At 41.4% G+C, this 21631-nt stretch overlaps 1 protein-coding gene across 6 annotated transcripts in view; it reads right to left on the reverse strand.

Annotated features, from left to right (window-relative positions):
- Positions 1–2529: 2529 nt before the first annotated feature.
- The window catches only part of KIF21A (kinesin family member 21A), a 144757-nt gene continuing 125655 nt past the window's right edge, over positions 2530–21631 (reverse strand). For 5 of the 6 annotated variants that reach the window (XM_019543530.1, XM_019543529.1, XM_019543528.1 and 2 more), the window contains 8 exons: positions 21587–21625; positions 19338–19474; positions 17203–17383; positions 16186–16350; positions 13865–13982; positions 12923–13093; positions 8949–9148; positions 2530–3829 (listed from right to left, as the gene is read on the reverse strand). In XM_019543530.1, the coding sequence (XP_019399075.1) occupies positions 3736–3829; positions 8949–9148; positions 12923–13093; positions 13865–13982; positions 16186–16350; positions 17203–17383; positions 19338–19474; positions 21587–21625 (1105 nt within the window). In that variant the 3' untranslated portion in view covers positions 2530–3735. The remainder of the gene's footprint in view (positions 3830–8948; positions 9149–12922; positions 13094–13864; positions 13983–16185; positions 16351–17202; positions 17384–19337; positions 19475–21586; positions 21626–21631) is intronic. The other variant, XM_019543533.1, reaches the window with a different exon arrangement.

The raw sequence follows: 21631 nt of genomic DNA on the forward strand, positions 1-21631 counted from the left end.
GTAATCTTTCATGACAACTCAGATCTGGACTCCAGGCAAGCAACAGACCTCCTGAGAAAAGTCAGGCCAGCAGATGGATACCTCTGTCCCCCACAGAAAGGAGTCTCCATCAACCACCACCTGAGAGGCAGAGGAAAGCCCAGGTGTTCCCCAGGACCTTTGCTGACTTGTGCCAGGACCAGGGTTACCCCATGCCACCATACTATGTGCCATGGTAAGGTCTGCACCACTCCATGATGCTGTACCAGGTCCCACACCATCATGTTGTGCTAGGACTCACACTGGTCCTTGCTGACACCAGGTCCCATACCAGGGGAATCCTTGGATGCACCTCTGCAAACAGGGAAACCCAGGCAAGCTCTCCTGGGGCTTCAGCAGCATAATCTTGTGCACCCCAGGAATTCTCCTACAGGGAAGTTCCTGGGCCATGAAGGATTGGGCTCCTGAAGTCCTGGGAATGCCTGCCTGGGGTGGTGGGAGAACACAGGCAGCTTTGTGTTTCTTGCTCTCCGACCATAAAGCAAACAGACATATGATACAAAAAGACAGAACAAATTGAGTCATGGCCACATTCACTCACAGTTAGGAAGCTAACATATAATTGCCACTAAATTTATGACCCTAATTTTTCAAGCACTTACCTTTTAGGCAGTCAGAAAATAATGGGCAAGAGCTTACTTTAACTCCCGGTACACATTTCCTAACAGTGTGAACATAATTATTATATGCAAATCGAAGCTAGCACTTTGGAAACCTTCCCTAGAGGAGGGACCTTAAATTAAAACATGAATTCTTTGTCAAACTGAGAAATTTTCAAATAAGGGACTTCAAGGTTTGTCTCTTTTTCTGTCCTGTTACTGTTTAGTATACAGACTAGGGCAGGGTCTACCTGCTTTGTCACAAGCTGTGCTGACCCAGATTCTTTACTGGAATGTTTAAATGCTGCTGTAACACATAGATTTCATAGACATTTGGGCTGGAAGGGACCCTGGAGGATCATCGAGTCCAGTCCCCTGCCCCAGGGGCAGGAAGTCAGTAGGGATCATAGGATCCCAGCAAGATAAGCATCCAAATGTGTCTTGAAGGCATTCAAAGTGGGTGCTTGAACCACCTCTGGTGGCAGTCTGTTCCAAACCTTGGGTGCTCAGACAGTGAAGAAGTTCTTTCTTATGTCCAGCCTGAATCGGTCACAGCAGAGTTTGTGACCATTTGATCTCGTCATCCCTTGGGGCCCTCTGGTGAACAGACATTCCCTCAGTTCCTGATGAGCACCACTGATAAACTTACAGGTGGCCACCAGATCACCCCTGAGCCCACGCTTTTCCAGGCTGAAGAGCCCTATGGCTCTCAGCCTCTCATCATAAGGCCTGTTTTCCTGACCTGATCATACACGTGGCTGTTCTCTGCACCCTCTCAAGCTTCTCCACATCCTTTTTGAATTGTGGAGCCCAAAATTGGATGCAGTACTCCAGCTGCGGCCTCACCAAGGCCGAGTACAACAGGAGAATGCCATCCCGGGATTTGCTTGAGAAGCATTTTGATCACTTTACTAACTGCAGCATCACACTGAAGGCTCATGTTCACCTTGTGGTCAGTCATGACCCGCAAGTCACTTTCATCTGTGGTCCCAACCAGAGTAGCACTGCTGAGCCTATAAGCATGCTGCAGGTTTTTCCTCCCAAGGTGGAGAACCTTGCATTTTTCAGTATTGAACACCATCAGGTTCTCGTCTGCCCATTTCGTGAGCCTGTCAAGATCTGCCTGGATCACACTCCTGTCCTCAGCCATGGACGCTTTACCCCAGAGGTTGGTGTCATTGGCTGAAGTGATTATTCCTATCTTCAGCCACTAGCCAGAATAAATTAATATATTTTGAATTTCTAAGTGACATTTTGGATGGGACCAGGGGATAGGCCTACCATTGATCCTAGTTTAGTTAGGCTTGAGGGTCAGTACCAGAGCTGTAGCCACAGCAACAGCCTGCCCTTCCACTGTTTGTACAGTAAAAGCTCTGTTATCCAGCATCCCCCGGGAATGGGGGATGCCAGTTAATCAAATATGCTGGTTAATCAAATGTGCACCATCTGGTGCACTCACCGGCATCAGTGTGCGGAGGGACAGGGAGGGGGGCCCCGCGCAGGTTGTTTTGCCCCAGGCTGTGGGCTGAAGAAGTGACAAAGAAAAGCTCGGCTTGCAGCAGCAAAACCAGAAGTCCTATGGAAGCGGTACTTCCAGTTTCACTTTTGCCATGTCCCTCGGATGCTGGTTAGTAGAATTTTCCGGCTAATAAAGTGCCGGTTAACACAGCATTTGCTGTACTCGGTTTCAGGACAAGGGCCTTCCGTCCCAACCCCGCCCCATCACCATGTTAAATGGGGGGAGTGGAGGCATCTTATTTTGGAGTAAGCAGCATTTGCCAGGGTGCAGTGAATGAAACCCATGTCTTTCACATCATTTTGGACCCATACATCTTCACATTTATAACGTGTTCCCTCTTGCCAGTATAGTGAAAGAAGCACAAAGGAGAAGTTGACGTTCACAAGTTTATTTAAGCATTACCTCAACAAGCTACAATTTACAGGCTGATATTTTCTACCAAAAAAAACCCTTCAACACCCAAACACTGTTTTTTAATCTATAACACTTAAAACTTGCAGAATTTACAAATTAATATTTTGAGCAGCTGGATAAATTATACATCCTCTTATAATATCCACACTCTACATTGCTTTAAAATTCATACAGGCACAAGATAAGATATTCTCTTTGTACAACCATCTATTTACATAGCTTTTCCTATGCAGGTGGTTCAATTCTCATAACAACTGCCAATTTTTGCAAAACATAGTGTATTTAAAATATATTTAGCAGCATATAAAATTAGATAAAAGGAAAGACATTTTGCTGTTTAAAATAAGAAAAAAAATGTGAGATGATACAAACAAATCCATAAGAAAAATAGATTAAGATACAATTCTGTTCTGACACTAAGAATACTGGTCATTACAGAATATAGGCAAAGCTCTAGTAAAACAACAGTTTAACAGTATTTAGTTCTAGTCCTGAGCACAATGTATATATAGCTGCACAACTTTGGTCAACAAGAATTATATGCCAACATTAACACAAATTTTATGGCATTCACTGTTAGCAAGGTACAGTCATGTCAGAGATATCTGTCACACTAACAACTTTGAGAGGTTTTTTTCAGTCTACTTTAACAACAGCAATGCAAGTAGCCTTTCAGAATTTCAAACCAACTATCCCAATTAAAGATTTATTAATAGGACTACAAATGAATCATGATTCCACATCATCTTAAATTGCAAACCAGCTGATCACTGTCAGTGAAGTACAGCAGAATATCTTGTACTCCAGAATACAATTCTGAGACTGTCATCAGAGCAGACTGCTTTCCAGTTCGTTTAAATTGCAAATATTGTATTTATGCACACAAATCCAGCCATGATATATATTTATAGATATATATAATCTCAGTGAGACTCAAGCATATTACCAATAGGATTGTGGTTTTTTTGAAAATACAGTAACAGAGTACGTGTTTTAAGAACAGTGGTTCTAGTACAGCACGACACATTTCCCACCTGGACCAGCTGCATCTACCAGTTTACTCCAGTTGTCAGTGTTTACCTAATAAACGTGCAAAGTGCACAAAAATGGTACACACAGCATTTTATCACAGTATTCATATATGTCCATGATTTCAACTGAAGTTTAATTACTGGCAATATCTTCACTTGTTTCTCCAGTATCTGATATCTGTCCATCTAGTACATTGCGAGCTTTCCAGATCCTCACAGTTCGATCACTGAAAAACATTAGCAATATCAAAATACAGAGAAAGTGAAAAAAGAAGAAATGTTTAAGTTCAGTTCCTCAAACCATTTAACTTGGTAATTTATTTCAAGCTACTTCTAAATATAAATACATGATATAGAAGTGATTTTTTATAAACGCCTAGTTATCTTTATTTTGTCTGAAGCTACATCTTAGGTTAAAGCCACTGTCAGGGCAGGTACCCCATTCCCCCCCAAGCCCCAGCCTTCTTCTCTTTTTTCTTTTTTTAAAGAAGTCTTATTAGCTCAGGTAGTTGGCTAGTTTGCTTAGGAAAATACATTGTTATTGAAATATGACCACTGTATGTGGTAAGTAAACAAAGCTATCTGTTATTTGCAAAAGGTTATTTAATATTAGAAATACCACAGCAGAAGTTCCCTAACTACTGGGACAGGTAAAAGTCCCCTACTGTTTACATTCATATTATGCTGCAAGATTTGCATACATAGGAGGAGAGGTAGCAAAAGGGCTGGGAAGCCCTCTTGGCTAAACAGGGAAATCATGGTCCTCTTAAGAAAGAAGAAAGAGGTGTACAAACAATGGAAACTTAGGGCATGCCCCAAGGAGGACTATACAACAATGGTCCACACTTGTAGGGAACAGATTAGAAGGGCTAAGGCAGCAACTGAACTAAAATAAGCAATGCCCAGGACAACAAAAAGTCCTTCTTTAGATATGTAGGGAACAGGAAAAAAAAATGGGAGTGTGGGGCCACTGCTCAACAACTCAAGAGAGCTGGTTACCAGCACTCAGGGGAAAACTGAACTCCTGAATGACTACTTTGCTTTGGTATTTCACAGGGCCAAGGGGAAACACATGCCAGATAGGGTATGGAAGGAGCAGGGTAGGAACAACCACCGCAGAAACAACAACAGTTGCCACAGAACTGGTGTGAGACCAATTAAAACATGAAGACATAAATCAGCAGGCCCGGATGAATTTCATCAGAGGATGCTGAAGGAGCTGGCTGAAGTCATAGCAGAACCCCTGGCAAAGCTGTTCCAAAACTCATGGTGCTCCAAAGAGGTCCCTGAGGAATGGAAGAGGGCCTGTGCTGGGCCCATTTTCAAGAAGGGGAGGAGGAAGGACCCAGGTAACTTGGCCAATTAGCCTAATTTCTATCCCAGGGAAAATCCTGGAAAAATTCATCAAGGAGTCTATATGAGATAGGCTTGCAGAAGGTAGGATTTTGAACAACAGCCAGCATGGCTTTGTTGCAGGCAGGTCTTGTTTTACCAACCTCATCTCCTTTTATGATCAGGTCACTTGCCACCTGGATAAGAGAAAGGGGGCTGACACTGTATACCCTGACTTCCAAAAAGCTTTTGATCTGGTATCCCACAATGTTCTCATAAGAAAATTGGAAGATTGTGGGCTTAACTGCGAGACAGGTGGGTAGTTCTTTTTAACATCTTCATCAGTGATTTGGATGCAGGGGTGAAGAGCTCACTGGCCAAGTTCGTGGACAACAGCAAGTTATGTGGAAGTGTGATCACATTTGAAGATAGGTTGCAGATACAGGCAGACCTAGACAAGCTGGCAAGTTGGGCAGATCAGAACCAGATGATGTTTAACATCAAGGAATGTAAAGTGCTCCACTTGCGTACAAACAATCCCCTGCACACCTACAGGCTTGGCAATGCCAATCTGACCAGCACTATGAATGAAAAAGACCTGGGGGTAATAACTGACTGAGAGGGGACTTGGTAGCAGTTTACAGCCATGTTGGGGCATACATCAAGGGCTCGGTGAACAATTGTTCACCAGAGCACCCTTGGGGAAAACCAGGAGCAATGGTCATAAACTCCTGGAAGACTGTTTCAGGCTCAACATTAGAAAAAACTTCTTCACACTTAAGGTATCCAAACTATGGAATAAGCTCCTCCAGAGGTGCTGCAATTGCCTACCCTGGAGATCTTCGAGAGGACACTGGATGGTCACCTTGCTGAGGTCACTTGACCCCAGCTGTCTTTCCTGCTTGGTGCAGTGAGGTTGGACCAATGATCTTCCAAGGTCCCTTCAAGCCTACATTCTATGAATCTATGAATAGAAAAGTAACACTAGGAGAGTATTTTATTTGCAGGTAGCAGTCTTTTAATGAAATGTATAGCAGAGAACAGCCATTCCTGAGTGACCAGTCATGGCTCCACAGACCACATCTGAGAACCAATACACCTACATGTTCATAAAACAGTTTCAAAAGATGGGACTAAGATCTGCTACTAAGAAGAGAAGAGAAAAATAAAATATTTATTTCTTTTTATTCAAATAAAGCCTGTGGTTTCTTTATTATTCATTCCATCCAGGAGGAGCACACACATTAATTAACTGCAGATGCTTCCTCAGCCTGATGAAGGGTTTTTAAACCCAAAAGCTTGCTAAGATATACTTCTCCAACTATTCATTTGGTCTAATAAAAAATATCAAATTGACCCAAAGAACTTTGTCTGTCTTGTATGTGTTAAGGCAGAGCGGGATGAATGCAGCAGGAATGGTAGCCTGCAACAGGGGGCTTTCCCGGTGCTGGTTAGATCTCAACCTGCCCACCTGTTTCTGGGCCAACCGCCCACCCCTCTTTCGCCTGTGATGCCTTGATGGAAAACTGATTCAGATGTTACCCAGGTGTGAGACTGCCCATTTAGGCCCCCGATGTCTAGGGGTGACATCCATTCTGCATCTCTGTACCTGCCCTACACTGCGGCCAATGCCTCACAGAGGGCTTTCCCCAGCCAGGACTGTTTTTAAAGTTTTCCTTTCCACATGTGCAACACATGTATAAACTTTTCTATTAGTGGCAGCATAGCCTAGTAAAATACATCACCTACTACTGGACTAAACAACTGCATGTTTACTGAAAATACTTTGCATTAGACATATACATACATTTCCTATATTCTGCCGCGTTGCAAAGGAGAGGAGCCTCAGCAGGACATTTGGCATCAGGACTCCTAGATGTAATTTGAAATTCCCCATATTTGGTGATGGACTTTGCTCTTTCCATTGGTTTCAAGTCCCCTTTATTTGGCAACTTTACATACATTATGCAAGACAACTATCTGAGAAATATTTGCAGAGGACTAAAAGGTTGCTTTCTGCAAACATGAAGAGGTGGAAAAGGGTTTCTGTAGGTGTTCAAGATTCCACTGATTACCTTAATGCTGATGAGATTTTATTGTGTTACTGTCATGGATTTATCTGAAAACCGCATTGCCTTTGGGGTTTGCTGCATGGCATGCATGGTGAAATCAACTCCCCTATAGTAAAGGCATCCACAAGAAAGGGCCCTTCAGCCAGAGGGGTTCTAGGTACTTCAGGGAGATCAGAAATTTCTGGAGGACTCTGGTTTTTCATAAGCAACTAGAATAATTCTGATTTTGGGGGGGAGGGAGGCTGGCCTTGGAGGCTTCTTAGAGTGTAGGTATGTTAGAATTCTCATGTTTTGAATCCCAGGTTTTGGAGGTTCAGTGGTCCCAGCAGCCAGGCCTGGTAGAATCAGCAGGAAAGCTGAATTCTAGAGATACTGGCATGGTTCTCAAGAGGTCTAAGGAGAATATGGCCAGATGAGAGGGTAAGAAACTGTACATTTTGTTTTCTGTCTTCTAATTCATGGTCATTTTTGCTTGTGTAATCCTTTTATTGTACATAATAAATCCTTTGGTTGTTTTGCCTCCTTACTGGTTGCCTGTGGAAAGAGTGATCGCTGGGCCAGTGATATTCCAGGCTAGCCCTTTCTACAGAAAGAGGGAGCTAAATTTCTTTCACAGCCCAAAGGAAAGGCCAACTGGAGCTGGCAGACATTTTCTTGCTGCAGCTGTGGGGTCCAATGTAAGGACAGTGGAGCTGAGGCACGCAAGAATAAAGAATTATCCCAGAGCAACCTCAGTCTGGTTCTTGGGACAAACAGTGAAACAGCAGGAAGAAACCCAGGGCTCTGGGGGGCTCCCGTGGACAGATCTGAGACAGTTATGAACATGCTAGATCACTTACTGCTTAGGATAGACATTTTCACTTGTTTATAAACTAAATAAATTAGTATCAGGTTTATGTAAGATATACATTTCAAAACATATATGATCAATGTTTTCAAACATATGCACATAAAACTGGATATCAAATCCCAATGAATTTGGTTGCCTAAATATAAGCGTCCCAATTTTCATCAACGTGAACACCAACAACTTCAGCAATGAGTTGCTTCTCATTTAAACAACACTGAAGTTAAGTGCCTCTGTACATAACACAAAAGCTTAATTATGTTCACCTTACTAGTCCCTGTGCTCATATTATGCTTTGTAGATAAATTTCTGCAGAGTTTGGTATTTCTCTTGGTCATACCCCTGCTATCTCAGGTGTTTGGGGAGGGGGGATTTTCTGTCACGTGAAGGAACAACTGCACCTAAGTTGGTCCCAGCTGAATGTACTTATATTTCCATTATAGGTTCTCAGACTGAGCAAAAAAAGGAGGATTTGGCCTACTATCATTAATCATACATAGTTTTCACTTCTACTGCATAATGCAAGTCTGAACGTGAAACCTTAGACATTAGAGGTGGATTGCAAAGAGTTATTTTCAGTTTCTGCTTACAACATTTGCTGTGTGCGAGGGCAACAAAAGCATGACCTCTGGGGTTGTCTCCAGATCTACAGGAATTTTCACATGTCCTATCTGATGGGCCAAGCGTGGATATTTAGTGCAAGGAGCAGTAACCTTTTTGGCAGGTGTGCCACAAATTAACTTCCAACCCTCCCAAAGTGCCACTTAAATCCCCTTCCTCTGCCTGATCTGCTGCTCTGTTTTCTGCTTCCTGCTCTATTTGCTATTGTGCTATTTCCTCCCTAATCTACCATGTTCCACACACACAAGCTGCCTGTGCCACATATGGCAGCCGTGGCCACTCCTGCTTTAGTGCCTTGTTTCTATAATGATCCCTACAGTGCAGACAATTTGGAGCACCATAACCTCTTGAATTTACTGCAAAGTACTGAGGCCACTCATGAGGGCCTGAATTAATTTGTGGGGACAGAATGTGACTCTCTCGAATAAGACAAAGACAAGCGTTTTTATGGGAAACAGCATTAGAAAAACTCACTCTGCCGCTGTAAAAATCTGGCTGGAGTTGGTACAGATTGCATTGATAGGACTGTCATGACCCTTCATCTCTCCAATGGGTGCAAACGTATCCACATTCCAGAGCTTCAGAATACCTCCTCTACAACCACTGAGCAGAACAGGTGAGCCAGGCACCAGTCCAAGAGCGCACACCCAGTCCTTATGTGCGTTAGGAACTTGCTGAAAAACAAACAGTCACAAATCATGATCCCAAGGAATCAAAAAATCCTAAGTTCTAACCCCAAATTTCCAGGTCTGCCACAGACCAACTATGTGTCCACTGACATATCAAACCTTTTCAGTTTACCTGTAAGTGAGGATAATATTTCCACCGAGCTTTTGTATTAAGAGCTAGTTAATGTTTGTACAGAATTTTGAACATATGAAGAGCTAAAAGATCTTGCAGACCAAAAAACAAATACAAAGTTCACAGCAGCAGAATCTATCTGCCTAACCCATACAAGCTGACAAGAGCTGAATGGCAAATAAAAGAACTGTATAGCTCAATGTACATTTTACTGACAGACATAAACAATGCAATGACTCCAAAACAGTAGATAAAATTCAGCCTTAAAAACAATGAACCCCAAACCTGTAAATATGAAAGATGCTTATAATCTACATGAAAACAAACTCAAAAACTGTTCTTCAAAAGCTATGTCCTTCTGCCCCCCTTTTATATACACAGTATTTAAGAAACTCTCATGAAAAAACATGACCTTTTTACTGAGGATAAGCACTTCCAGTTTACTGCTGATTCAAAAAGCTGTAAGGTGCCCAAACAAGATGCCAATAATATCAATTTGAGACCCACTGCAGGAAACTAATGGCTCAAGCTTGCTGCCATTGGCTTAATTTGGAACATGACTGGGTTTTAACTTCAAACTTCATTATATTTTAACACCTTGCTTTGGCCTCTACCTATATTTTCTTTCCCTCTGGAGTAATCATCCCACAGAATATTATAAAACAAAGAAGAAATATGCAATGCACAGCTTTATGATTGTTAACAAGAGTTTCATAATGCATTAACTTTGGGTCATAGAGTTACTGCTATATTTATTTAAATATAACTAACTCCCTGGCACTCATTCACTTAATGGTGCAATGGGATCTGTTCCCCCCTCCCAAAAAACATGCCCTCCTGCCATGCCACATGTGCATGGCAAGACATGCAATTCTGGCTCAGGTCCCAATCCTGCCATTACTACTTGTCAGTGCAGGGCAGGACAGGATCATAATCCCAGGCCCCTCCTGCATTGGCAAGTTGAAGACCAGGTGCCCAGTGAACCAGGGCAGTCCTGAGGCTGATTGCTGGTCCTACCCCGAGACTGCACCAGATCCAGGTTGAGACTCTGGTGGGTCCCAAGGCTGGAACCGACAATCAGCTGATTGTCAATCTCATCCCTGGAACCATACCAAAGTTTCCAGATGACTCCCAGAGCCCAGTGCACCAGGAAGCCAGTAAACCTGGTGCACAGCTCTCCTGCACATGCGTTTGTTTGTTTTTTAAAGTCCTAGTGCACAGGACCTTGGAATGCAGGAGAGGCTCCATGATCCTGATTTCTCCATACATTGGAGATGTCAGAAAACTGAGTGCAGCTGGGCTTTCAAAGGTCCCGGAGTATGGGGACCCTGGGATCAAGGAACCTCACCCTATCTTAGGGTCCGTGTGGCCAGGATACATCGAGAGTCTAGCTCCACAGCTCCCTGAGAGCTACACAAGGCAGTCAATGTGCTGGTTTGCAGAACCCTGTGACTCCCTGCAATCTGGCACCCCTGGCCCAGCTGATAAACTGCCCTGACTTGGCATGCCAAAGACAAAGAGGTGTAGCCCCATGTAGGGCTGTACCACAGGGCTGTCAGCCTGCCAAAAGGGGGGAGCTGTCACCCAAGCTCCATCATAAAGCTGGCATCAAGCTCCATGATGAGGACCCTGCCACACATTCAATTTAAGGCATGATGGACACCAGCCACAACATTGCTACGTATTTTGTGGAATAATTTTGTGGAAGTTTTCCCTTATTTTCACACCATTAGTTGCCTGAACACATTGCCATATTATTCTTTATGGGCACTTGTACACATGATGGTAGGGCCATGAACATCTGACAAAAAGTAATGAAAAACTGTCATTTGTCTAACATAATGGTGTCACCATGTACAAATGCATGATTTTTTTTGTGGTAAAATTTGTGTGTGGCAACTTAGACCACCTTGGATGTATTTTAGTTTGATTGGAGCAAATTGTCCCACTGTGAATAAAAAAAATTGTGCATGTGTACATGTCTGGTGGCCAGAGAAGGCAGTGGGGAATGGTGCATGGAGTGCTGAAAGCCTCGATTGGCTTGCAGAAGCTCAGGCTTGGCAGGCTACCAGCACCCTGTGCACCAACACTGCCACTTTCTCAGGCCACCAGCACACTCAGCCACCCTCCTGAGGCCTTCCTGTAGTGCTGTAGGGTAGGTCCCATGCACTGTTCCTGGGCAGTCCCAGATGGCGGGGGCAGTGTTTGGGGCACTGGGAGCCCAAGCCCAGGCTTCCAACACCTCCTGTACCATTGGATCAGGCCAGGTACTGCCTGCAAGCTGAATTAGCACCTGCCTAGCTAGCACCCTGCCCAGGAGGCCCCAGGGGGCACCGCTGTACCCCGCCCACAGACCAGGGACTGCATGGCCTGGCATCAGTTCACACAGGCTGGCTCCACCAGGTAAAAAAAAGTAGGGAGCCCAATCTTTTTTTTCCCCATGGAAAGTGCCCACCTCTTCCATGACTGGGGGCCAAGCTGCCAGTGGCCCCTAAGCTGTAAGGGCCCCAGATCTTCCCCCCCATGGCTGGTTGGAAGGAAGGTGCAGGGGCCCCCTGCAGCCCAGGGGCCACCAGCAGCTCATCCATTGGCCACAGGAGAGTCAGGCAGGCTCTGTGTGGGGGGAGGAGGAGAGGGAAGATTGGGCCCCCTGTTGCTTTTTCTTCCCCCCCGGGGCAGAGCCTGCCCACAATGGCAAGGGAGTAGGATAGGGGTGAGCTGACGGCAGGCCCTCACTGTTCCACCACAGTGACAGAAGCCCCTAAATTGAAATGGTGGGTCACAATTAAAACTCACAAATTAAAAACCCACCATTTCAATTCAGGGGAACTAAACCCTTGTCACGTGTACAAGCACCCTAAGACAGTATTAACTTGTTAATCACATTTTAAGTGCAACATTTACATGGGACCTAAGATCCAACATGAAGTTTCTTTGCTATACTAATGACCTCGGAGCTAGAAATCCTGCTGTTCTATTATATATTATTTTTACACATCCTCCTCACTAAAGTAGCTGCTATTGTTTTCTGTACGTATTCAGGCAAGGAATGTCAATTTTCTTCATTTCTCTCTTTTAAATTCAGCATAATCAGGTCATTTTACCCAATACCTTTATCTCACACTCTTAGAAAATGTACATGTTTTGCAGCAGCACATAAGGGAAGAAGAGGTCACTAATTTTTTTTCTCTATTTCATGAGGTTCTGAATTTATCAATTAAGTGAAACATGAACACACACTAAAATATAACATAAAATAACAAGAATGTATATACTTAGTAAAAAAAATTGTAAATATTGCTGTATTGGATTAGACTATATCTAGTTCAATATATAGTAAATAAGTATAGTGTAGAGGGAAAAAGTATGGCACGTGCTGTTAACTCACGTTAACCAAATTACAATGCAATATTTATATAAAAATTAATATTGGACAATATTTTAATTAGCTTAGAAATGCAAATTAATGATCCTCATAATTTTAAATTCATCACATTATATTGAGTTCTGCTTTTTTCCTTGTTAAACATGTAGCTTAATGAAATGTGTGATATAAACTATACCCATACATTGTGTACAAACATGGCTGAGCAAATGTTACTATAGGATATAAGACCGATCAGATGATCCATACAATTTAACATTACCTGAAGTAGATCTTTTTGAACCAAATCCCACTTTTTTATTCCATTATCTCTGGATCCACTAAAAAGATTGTCTCCCATGATTGCAAGGGCTTCAATACCATCATAATGAGGTGGTTCAAAATTGTGTGTAGGACTTACACTTCCAAGAGCCCCTTCAGTTACATCAAACATCTAGAACAAGAGGAGCAGCAAAAATTCATTCAAATATGCTGCAAGCTCTTAGCAGGCAATTAACAAAGCATAAGTCAGAAACTTGCTTTCGGTTCCATCATGCAACTATCATGAAGGCATGCAGAGAGTGATTTTTAGGGGGAAAACTGGAAACTATTTTAAGAATCTCATTCCTTACAGGACCTTTTAGTATCTTATGGAGCAAAATGGACATAAATTATGTACCAAACTGCACAGTATGCAGAACTGCCAAATCATTATGAAAGCCAATAAGTAAACTCCAAACATTATTCCAATAATTCTATAATGACATGTTCAAGTATACAACTAGTGCACAGAATTTTTGCTATGCAGCAGAGGAACCCCCCACCTGTGAACCCCAATATTTTCCACAGGGATACATCTTTTTGTACTGTCTGATGATCTAAAGCAGCAGTACAAGGAGCTGAAGGGTTGACGTGCTGTTTCATAGCAGAAAGCACAAAACAAATTCCAGAAAGAGGCAGTTAGTCTAATGTAATTTCCAGGAAATGTTGTTTCCATGGGTTTTCTAGTCCATTAGGGGTTGATGTCTGCTCTAAGCCAGGTAAAGCATAGATGAGGAGCAAGCTGTAAGGAGGGTTCAGAATACAGACCTTGCCACTAATGGGTACAAGCAATGTTTGGACAACTCAATTAGTTGTGCTGTATAATATCTGCTGAAGTCTGTACCTACTATTGGATGCAAAGATAAAAATAAAAGGGGAAACTGCTAATACTGGGGTGTATTACCTTTATGTAATGATCCTTTGATCCAGTAATAATAAGATCTTGTCCATTGGAAATACGGTCTACAGTAAGGCACATGACAGGACCCAAGTGACCAGTTAATTTTCCTGTAGATTGAAATCTTTGGAAACAGAAAATAAATGACTAAAGAGATTCTCCGATTTAGAAGAATCTTAATTGTTACATCTTTAAGCCTAGATCAGAGACGATGTAGCTCCATTTTCAATAGCCTGCTACCATGTGTGCCATCAAGGTTCCTTGCACTGGATACACTGAGGACATAATGTAGCTGCTTTCAGGCTCTCACATGGCAAGCATGTTTATCAGTGCACACCCGGGGCTAACAGGGGCTGCATGGCACTGGACATGGAAATGCATACATTTGGAGCCGTTTCAAAGGTAGCAGGTGTTAATCTTCTAATTATTACTGTAATGTGTGGACAAGCAAGAAATGCAGTAAGTTCTTTGGGAATTTTCAAGAGTTTGGGCAGACACTTGACTGGGATGTTTTAGATAGGCACAATCCTGCCTTGAGCAGAGGGCTGAACTAGATTACTTTATCAGGTCCCTTCCAGCCCTCCTTTCCCATGATCTTAAAACTAGTTCAGTGTTAACACTGCCTGTTCACACACAACTATGAGAACAGAACAGCTGCTGCCCTTTGAAACATTTCCCTCTTGAAACAGCTCCATACCCATTTTTTTCAGATTTTGGCATGCATCAAAGGAGAGGATGCTTGAGAAGGGCATGTTTTAAAGTAGTGCTCCCCACAACGGTTAGAGACAGTCTAACAGTTCCTGTCACAACGGATCTTCAGTTGTATTCCAGAACTTATCCTAAAATGTTGTCTAGCCATCATCTGCACCACCCTGCCCCCACTGTACATGCAATATACGGCATCTGCATGTACAATCATGGAAAATATAAATAAACACGTTTAACTTGCTTGAAAGCATCTTACTGTGCATCAGAAAATTCCAACTACAGGCAATTATTCCCACTTAAACCTTTCTCTGCATTTGAGTGGCTCCACGCGTCTGTTCCAATCTGCATAAGCAGTATATAGATATTTTTCAATAGCCATACATTATGTAAATTGATCAGAGCTCATTGAGAGACAGCCATTATTAGTCAGGGTGCAAGTGTCTGCAAAGCCATTTTCAGTAACTGCTTTAAAAACAAGCAACTGTCTCTAACTGGTGGATTCCTATAATTTGCTTTTTACATGGTCAGTTTCAAATTAGAAGCCAGCAAAGAGAGAGGCCTCAGCTTCTGCTGATAGGGCAAAAGGGTTCATCTTTGTAGATGAGCAGAAAACAACTCTTCTTTACGGTATAGCTGCAATATTGAGGGCTGATCCTGACTTAGAGTTGAACTCACAGCAGGACTGAATCTTAGTATTAAAGATTGGCAGCATCAATTTGCATGCATGTATTGCATGCTGTTTCAGAATCAAATTAGGGGGATAAGTGGGGCTGTAAATATATCTCAAATCTCAAAGCCACATTTTCTTCTCTTCCAGAAATTTCTCCCCATTCTAGCTCACATATATTTTAGTTTATTAACCTGCAAGGCTGGATAAAAGGTGATAACTGAATACCAGAATTAGGAGACAACCAAAAAAATTAGCAGGAGACAAATTTTAAACAAGAGAAAGTACTTCTTCATGCAACACATAGTTAACTGATGGGATTCATTGCCCCAGGAAGTGATAGAAACAGAAAGCACAGCCAGGTTCAAAAAAGGGACTACAAAAATTCATGGATTATAAATCTATTAATAGCTATTGAACAGAAAGTTTGGAGTTGTTTCCTCTGGCACCTCTAAACTAAAGATCGTGGATGTCAAGTGGATAGATCACTCTAGATATAGCAAATTCAACACTCTCCTTCTATAGCATCCATTTCTACCACTGTCAGACGCAGGATACTGGACTAGTTAGCCCCATATGTCACTTCTCACATTCTTATAAGAGGGAGGCAAAGAAAGAGATAAAGGGAAAAAGAGTGGAGACTTGAGAATAGCCAAAACTGTTTCATACCCCATATTTTGAAACTCAATTTTTAGCCATTTTTGCATAGCCTTTCACTCTTATAACAGGTCATAAATTAATGTAAGATTCAGCATGCTAGTAAATATTTTTTTTTAGACTTTCTCCATTAACTCTGTAGTAGCCATAATGAATTCTACCTAATCCTTCTTCCTTTGAACTAAAGGCTTACAAAGCACAAAATATGTATATTGCCTTGAGCAAGAAACACTGTGTTATTATCTGCACTGTACGTGCCGTCTACAAAACGTTATATTTTGCCTTAATTAAGTACCTCTTAAGGTCCCACATCCTCACTGAATTTCCAGCAGCTGCATAAAGGAAAGTGCCTGTTGGGTTTAAAGCAATTTGGTTGATCTGGTTTTCGCCAGCAGGAATGGTTACTGTTCTGTTACTGCTTCCGGAGCAAGCATCGCCTATCATCGCCTGGCCTGAAGACCTAAATAGTACAAAAAAATTACTCTTTCTCCATAGGTATACTTCATATGTAATTTAAAAGAAAGCATGGGGCTTGATGACAGTGAATAAGGCATTTTGGTATGGCCTCCAACATGCAAGTTCAAGTTGCAAACCAGCGTTGTGCCACACTGACTGCCAATCCAGCTGTAAGTGGTCACGTAGTTATTTGGGCTATTACATCAAAGTAGATGTAATGCTAGCCACATCACTTAGTTGAGTGGCTTTCACTATATAAAATAGTATGCCTTAACTCCATAAGCCCTGAAAGCTACTAGACATGGAAGGACATTTTACCTTTTGATACTAGTTTGAATATAGAAAAAATCCAGGCCAATTCTGAATACTGACTAAAAGAAGTACTCAATATGTGGATTTACAATGTTTGAAGTTTCTACACATGGTAAAACTGTGGCGTATGGTTCGTCTATGTCCATCAAGATAGCCTGACAACCAACAAGCTCTGTACCCTCTAAACTGAGCTGGGATTCAGATGGATTGCAAACTACATCAGCTCAGGTCTGGAAAGTATTATGACTCAAAATTTTAAGGGAAAACTCGGGTGCTACCATTCTAAGGGAAGAGGAAGCATTCCTCTCTAACTTCCAAGTTGTGGGTCCAGTCCTACAAGCCCAGTATGGAAGTCAATATGTATCTGTGTAGGAAGCATGCATGCCTAAGCCTCTGTGCTGCATTTTGTTCGTTTTTTGCAATCCCATTACACCCCTAATCAGGATCTTTACTTTTTTTTTTCCTTAGTAAACCTACTACAATCTTATTCAAAATTAAGAATCATTCTATTCTGCTCTTGGTGTTTGAAATGTGAGCTACTTACGTTAGTGTCCGAATACATTTAGCAGAATCTCTGATGTCCCACAACTTAATATAAGATGTTGAGATTGTGAAGACCAAGCTAGTATAGTTGCAATATTTTACAGATACAACATTGTTGGGATGACCCCCCAGAGACATAATTTCCTGTCCAGTCACCAGATTCCATACTTTACAAGTGCGATCTTGAAACAGAGAGAGAGAGAGAAAGGGAGAGAAGGGGGAGAAAAAATTGTTATTTTCTCAAAATAAAAAGTTGCATTCTCATAAGTTCATAAAGCAGCCCATTCATTCAGCATTCTAGGCACTGGACAAAAATGGCTGAATTCCACAGGTCCCAAAGACCTATCAATATCACCTCTTCTTCAGCAAAACTACTCACAGACTCATTCTTGCCACCAAAAGCATACTTAATTCAGCATCAGGATCAGTCCCTAGCCAGTCAGCTCACAAGGAATATGTGAAAAATCAGGTGGGAACTGCACTGTGTCTTAAGTGTTACCACATTTAGACTAGGGCAGGTCAGGAATGGAAAGAAGCATGTTTTAAAAAATATGGAATCAAAAACTCAGTGCAGAAGAGATTTTAAAAATTGAGCCCCACCAATAACTTAAATTCCCATGATAAATACATGAGGAGAGAAGAGATCTCTCTAGCAGTCAGATTCTAAACTACTCAGGGCTTCAGGACTCTTAAAAACCCCAGAGTTAATACCCATTTCCCACCTTTTACTTCATCACACAATATACAAGAGTAAGACTGTATTTTGAGCTATTGCAGAAACTCATAAATCAGTTTTTTGAAATAAAATTAAAATAAGTTACAGTAGATGTTTGATTTTTTTAGTATATGATTTGGGGTTTTTTCCAGTTCCAAGATGGCAACCTCCCCCTTCCCAAAAGGAGCACTTCCAGGGCAAGGGAAGGGACTTCCAGTGACAAAGGTCAGGGGGTTAGAAGTATGACTTCCAGTCCAATGATGGTGACCAGACAAGCACCTGTCAAGGGGAGGGCTACCCTTGTGGCACGTGACAGCTCACCAAAACTCATTAAGCAGCCCTCCAGCTGAAATAATTGATCACTCCTGCCTTAGCAGATTGTTCAAATGGCTCACTAGCCGCCTATCTTAGCATTGGTGCTATATTCCTAGGCCAAATTTGACTAGCTTGAACTTCTAGCCATCAGAAGCTTCTAGCCAGTCCCTACCTCTGAAGAACCCTGTATCAATGTTTTGTTCCTCATATAAGTGTTATAGCAGTGATCAAAAGTAATCCCTTAGACTTTATTTGATGCAGTGGACTGGGCTCATAAATACCTATTCTGAAAGGCATGTTTTCCAAGTTTTTAATTAATCACTGAAATGGCTCTTTGAATTCTTTACATTTTTTCAATATCCATTCTCAATTACAGACACCAGAACTGGACAAGCTATGCCAAAAGCAGCAATGAGAAACAAGAACATTATCTTGAATTGAAGATTTGTTTTTCTCTTAAATTCTTTATTTTTAGCTAAGATATTTTAAATTTATAACCACTTATTTTTAACGCTATGACCCAGGTCATTTTTAAGCACTTCGCTCCACACCTTTTCTCTTCTCGATATGAGTTGTTCACTTACGTAAGCGATGATTTGTCAAGACCTTTCTGTATTTCTAAGAAAGCTATTTGTCTCTCAGTATTTCTCTCAGTAACTGATTTTATTTTCCCATTCTAATTTTGTAACTGCACTGATGGATGACTTGATTAAACAGTCATTCTTCCTTCAAGAGAGACATATTAGCATTAATATTAGGAGTTTGCAAAAAAGCTATGACATGCTTAATTATATGGCACTATAAGCAACCTCAGGTCTTATCGTAATGTAATGAGCAGCTATATCAAGTAACTGTTTTTTAAAATTCTATTTCAGGAGTTTAACTGGAATGCAAAGGAACTTACAAATAGTACACGTGAGAAGTAAAAACTAGTGCTAAACAGACCAACTTCTGTTTATTATACTCCAAAAATGGATCCCTAAAGTATTCTACCCCTCACACTACCAAAACTCTTACATTGATGTCACTGGGCACAAACAGAATTTCAAAACATACAATTTTAAGAGAAACTTTATAACGGAACAAATACATGAAGCCTGCCCTACCTTTAGATCCAGTGAAGAGAAGATCATCAGTTGCATCAACACAAAGCACAGCTTTGGTGTGCCCCTCTGCTGTGTGGATACACTGAAGTGAGGAAGTTCTGATGCACTTGGAAGCAGGGAATGGATTGATTATACCCCTAAAAAAATCAAAAACAAACCACAAAATGTGAGTTGAGTACAGCAATACAGATAATTTCTTTCCACAACTCACATTTTTTTATCCCACAATTATCAGATGCAATACAAACATTAGTTGCCTGTATGTAGTGAAATATGCTGGTCTCATTTGCTTACATATTTTGGTGGAACAACACAATCAGTGTTCCTTAAATGCCACATTTATTTTTTTTTTAATGCTCAGCTTTATGAAGTGTCCATGTTGTGCACCCAATTAAATAAAAACATGTATAAAAAGACAGGACATTTGGGGCTACAGAATCAGAGGGGGTTTGGAAGGGCACAAAGAACTAGCTACAGTTTTTCAACCTTTAAAACTAGACAAAGCACTCTTCTTGGTGCTTGTATAAGAATCAGAATGGAAGAACTGCTTCCAAGCTACTCTGACTTTGTGCCATTGAGGCAAAGCTCCCAGGGAAGCATATATTGGCATATCCAAGATCTACCGCTTTGGGAGATCTACCGATGTGGATAATAAAAAACACCCCAACACCAACAAACTCACTGCTGAATATCTGTGGCTGGACTGGTGCAAAAAGATGTAACCCAGCTTGAGATTCTGGGCCCAAATATTTCATAAGTAGTGGCCTACAGATTCCGTTCTGCAAATATGGGCCAAATGAAACCCCAGCTGTTTTTAGTGGGCCTCTAAAAGAGCAAGAGAGAGTGAGAGCATGCTTGCGTGCACACCCATGAGTGTGTGCATGCAAGTGTTTGCAACTGCCACATAGTAACAGACGCATGGTCCCAGCTAGCCCAGTAGTCAACGCAAGATGAGTTTAGGAGAAGGCACAGAATCCCATAATGATTCTAATAAAAGCAAGAGTTGGCCATAAATAGATAATTTCTTACTGACCCTAGAGAGTGGTAGATTTACCCATAGCAGTCTATACACTATTATCCTGTTTAGTGTGGCTGAGGAAGCTTTCTTAAAACCTATAAAGACTTATCTTACCTAATCCTTGGACATATTTTACTGAGACATTTGCATCAGTCCTCTACTGTAAGAGCGACTTCCATATTATGTTTGAAGGTATTTCCTTTTGCCTGCTTTAAACCTAAATGCTTAATTTCATGGACTATGTTCTCCAGGTCATGTAAATTAAATAAATATGGATAATTAACTTCCTGTATCATCTTAATTTATTTTATGTACCTCTGTTTTTTCTGCTTTCTAAATATACCCCATATGTTCTCTCTCCTGGGAGGCAGCATGATCCATCAAAAAAGTACAAGGCTGAGCATGGACAGCTAAGTCCTTTTTCATTTCTACCACTGGACTTATTCCCTTTGCAAAGTTATTTATTTTCTTTGACTTATTGTCTTTGAACATAAGAGCCCCATACCCACCTTTGCACAGTGCTCTGAACATTAAGCAAGGAGTGCCATAAATACTAGCAATACTATTGTTACTATATGAACTCTTCCATCTCCATGATTATTTGCCTTGTCATTGCCTGCATTTGGATACAGCATTCCTTCACTGCTGGCCCCCTACTCACAGAGAACCCACATTCTAAGTTCACGGTTGTTTTGTCTCAGAATCAGTGTTCCTAGTTTCTGAATTAAATGAAGGAAGAGTGGGGCAACAAAGCTTTCTTTCATCTCACAATTAATTATGCATATTGGCACTAAAAGAGGGTAGAAACCACTGACTGTAACTTTCAGGTAACAAAACAATGAGAAAAAGATTTATCAGCCACTAATGGCACTGAAGAAAGGTATGCAACTGATTTTTTTTTTAAAGGAGACATGCTGTTCAAAAAACCCAAGTTCCAAGGAAAGATTTACTTCTGATTCCCTTTAAAAAAATACATGCTTGACAAAAAATAAACCTTAAAACATTTACTTACTGTTCTTTTTAAAAGAAAAGTGAAAAACACATGCTTCACAAAAAAAAAAAAATCACGTGGACTTCTGGCAATAAATGAATAAAGCAAAAAGTACACAGCATACTATTGTTATATCAAGAAAAGGCATGCAACAAAAATGAGATCACCTGAGAACTGGCAAAAAAGTATTAAGAACATCAGAAAGGATGGATAGATGGTAGAGAAAGGGATGCAGTGTACCTGTGTACCTCCGACAGAGAGGAATCACTTTCATCAGACCTACAG

The sequence above is a fragment of the Crocodylus porosus genome, unplaced genomic scaffold (genome assembly GCF_001723895.1).
Source record: "Crocodylus porosus isolate Cpor-Errol unplaced genomic scaffold, CroPor_comp1, whole genome shotgun sequence".
Lineage (NCBI taxonomy): Eukaryota > Metazoa > Chordata > Crocodylia > Crocodylidae > Crocodylus > Crocodylus porosus.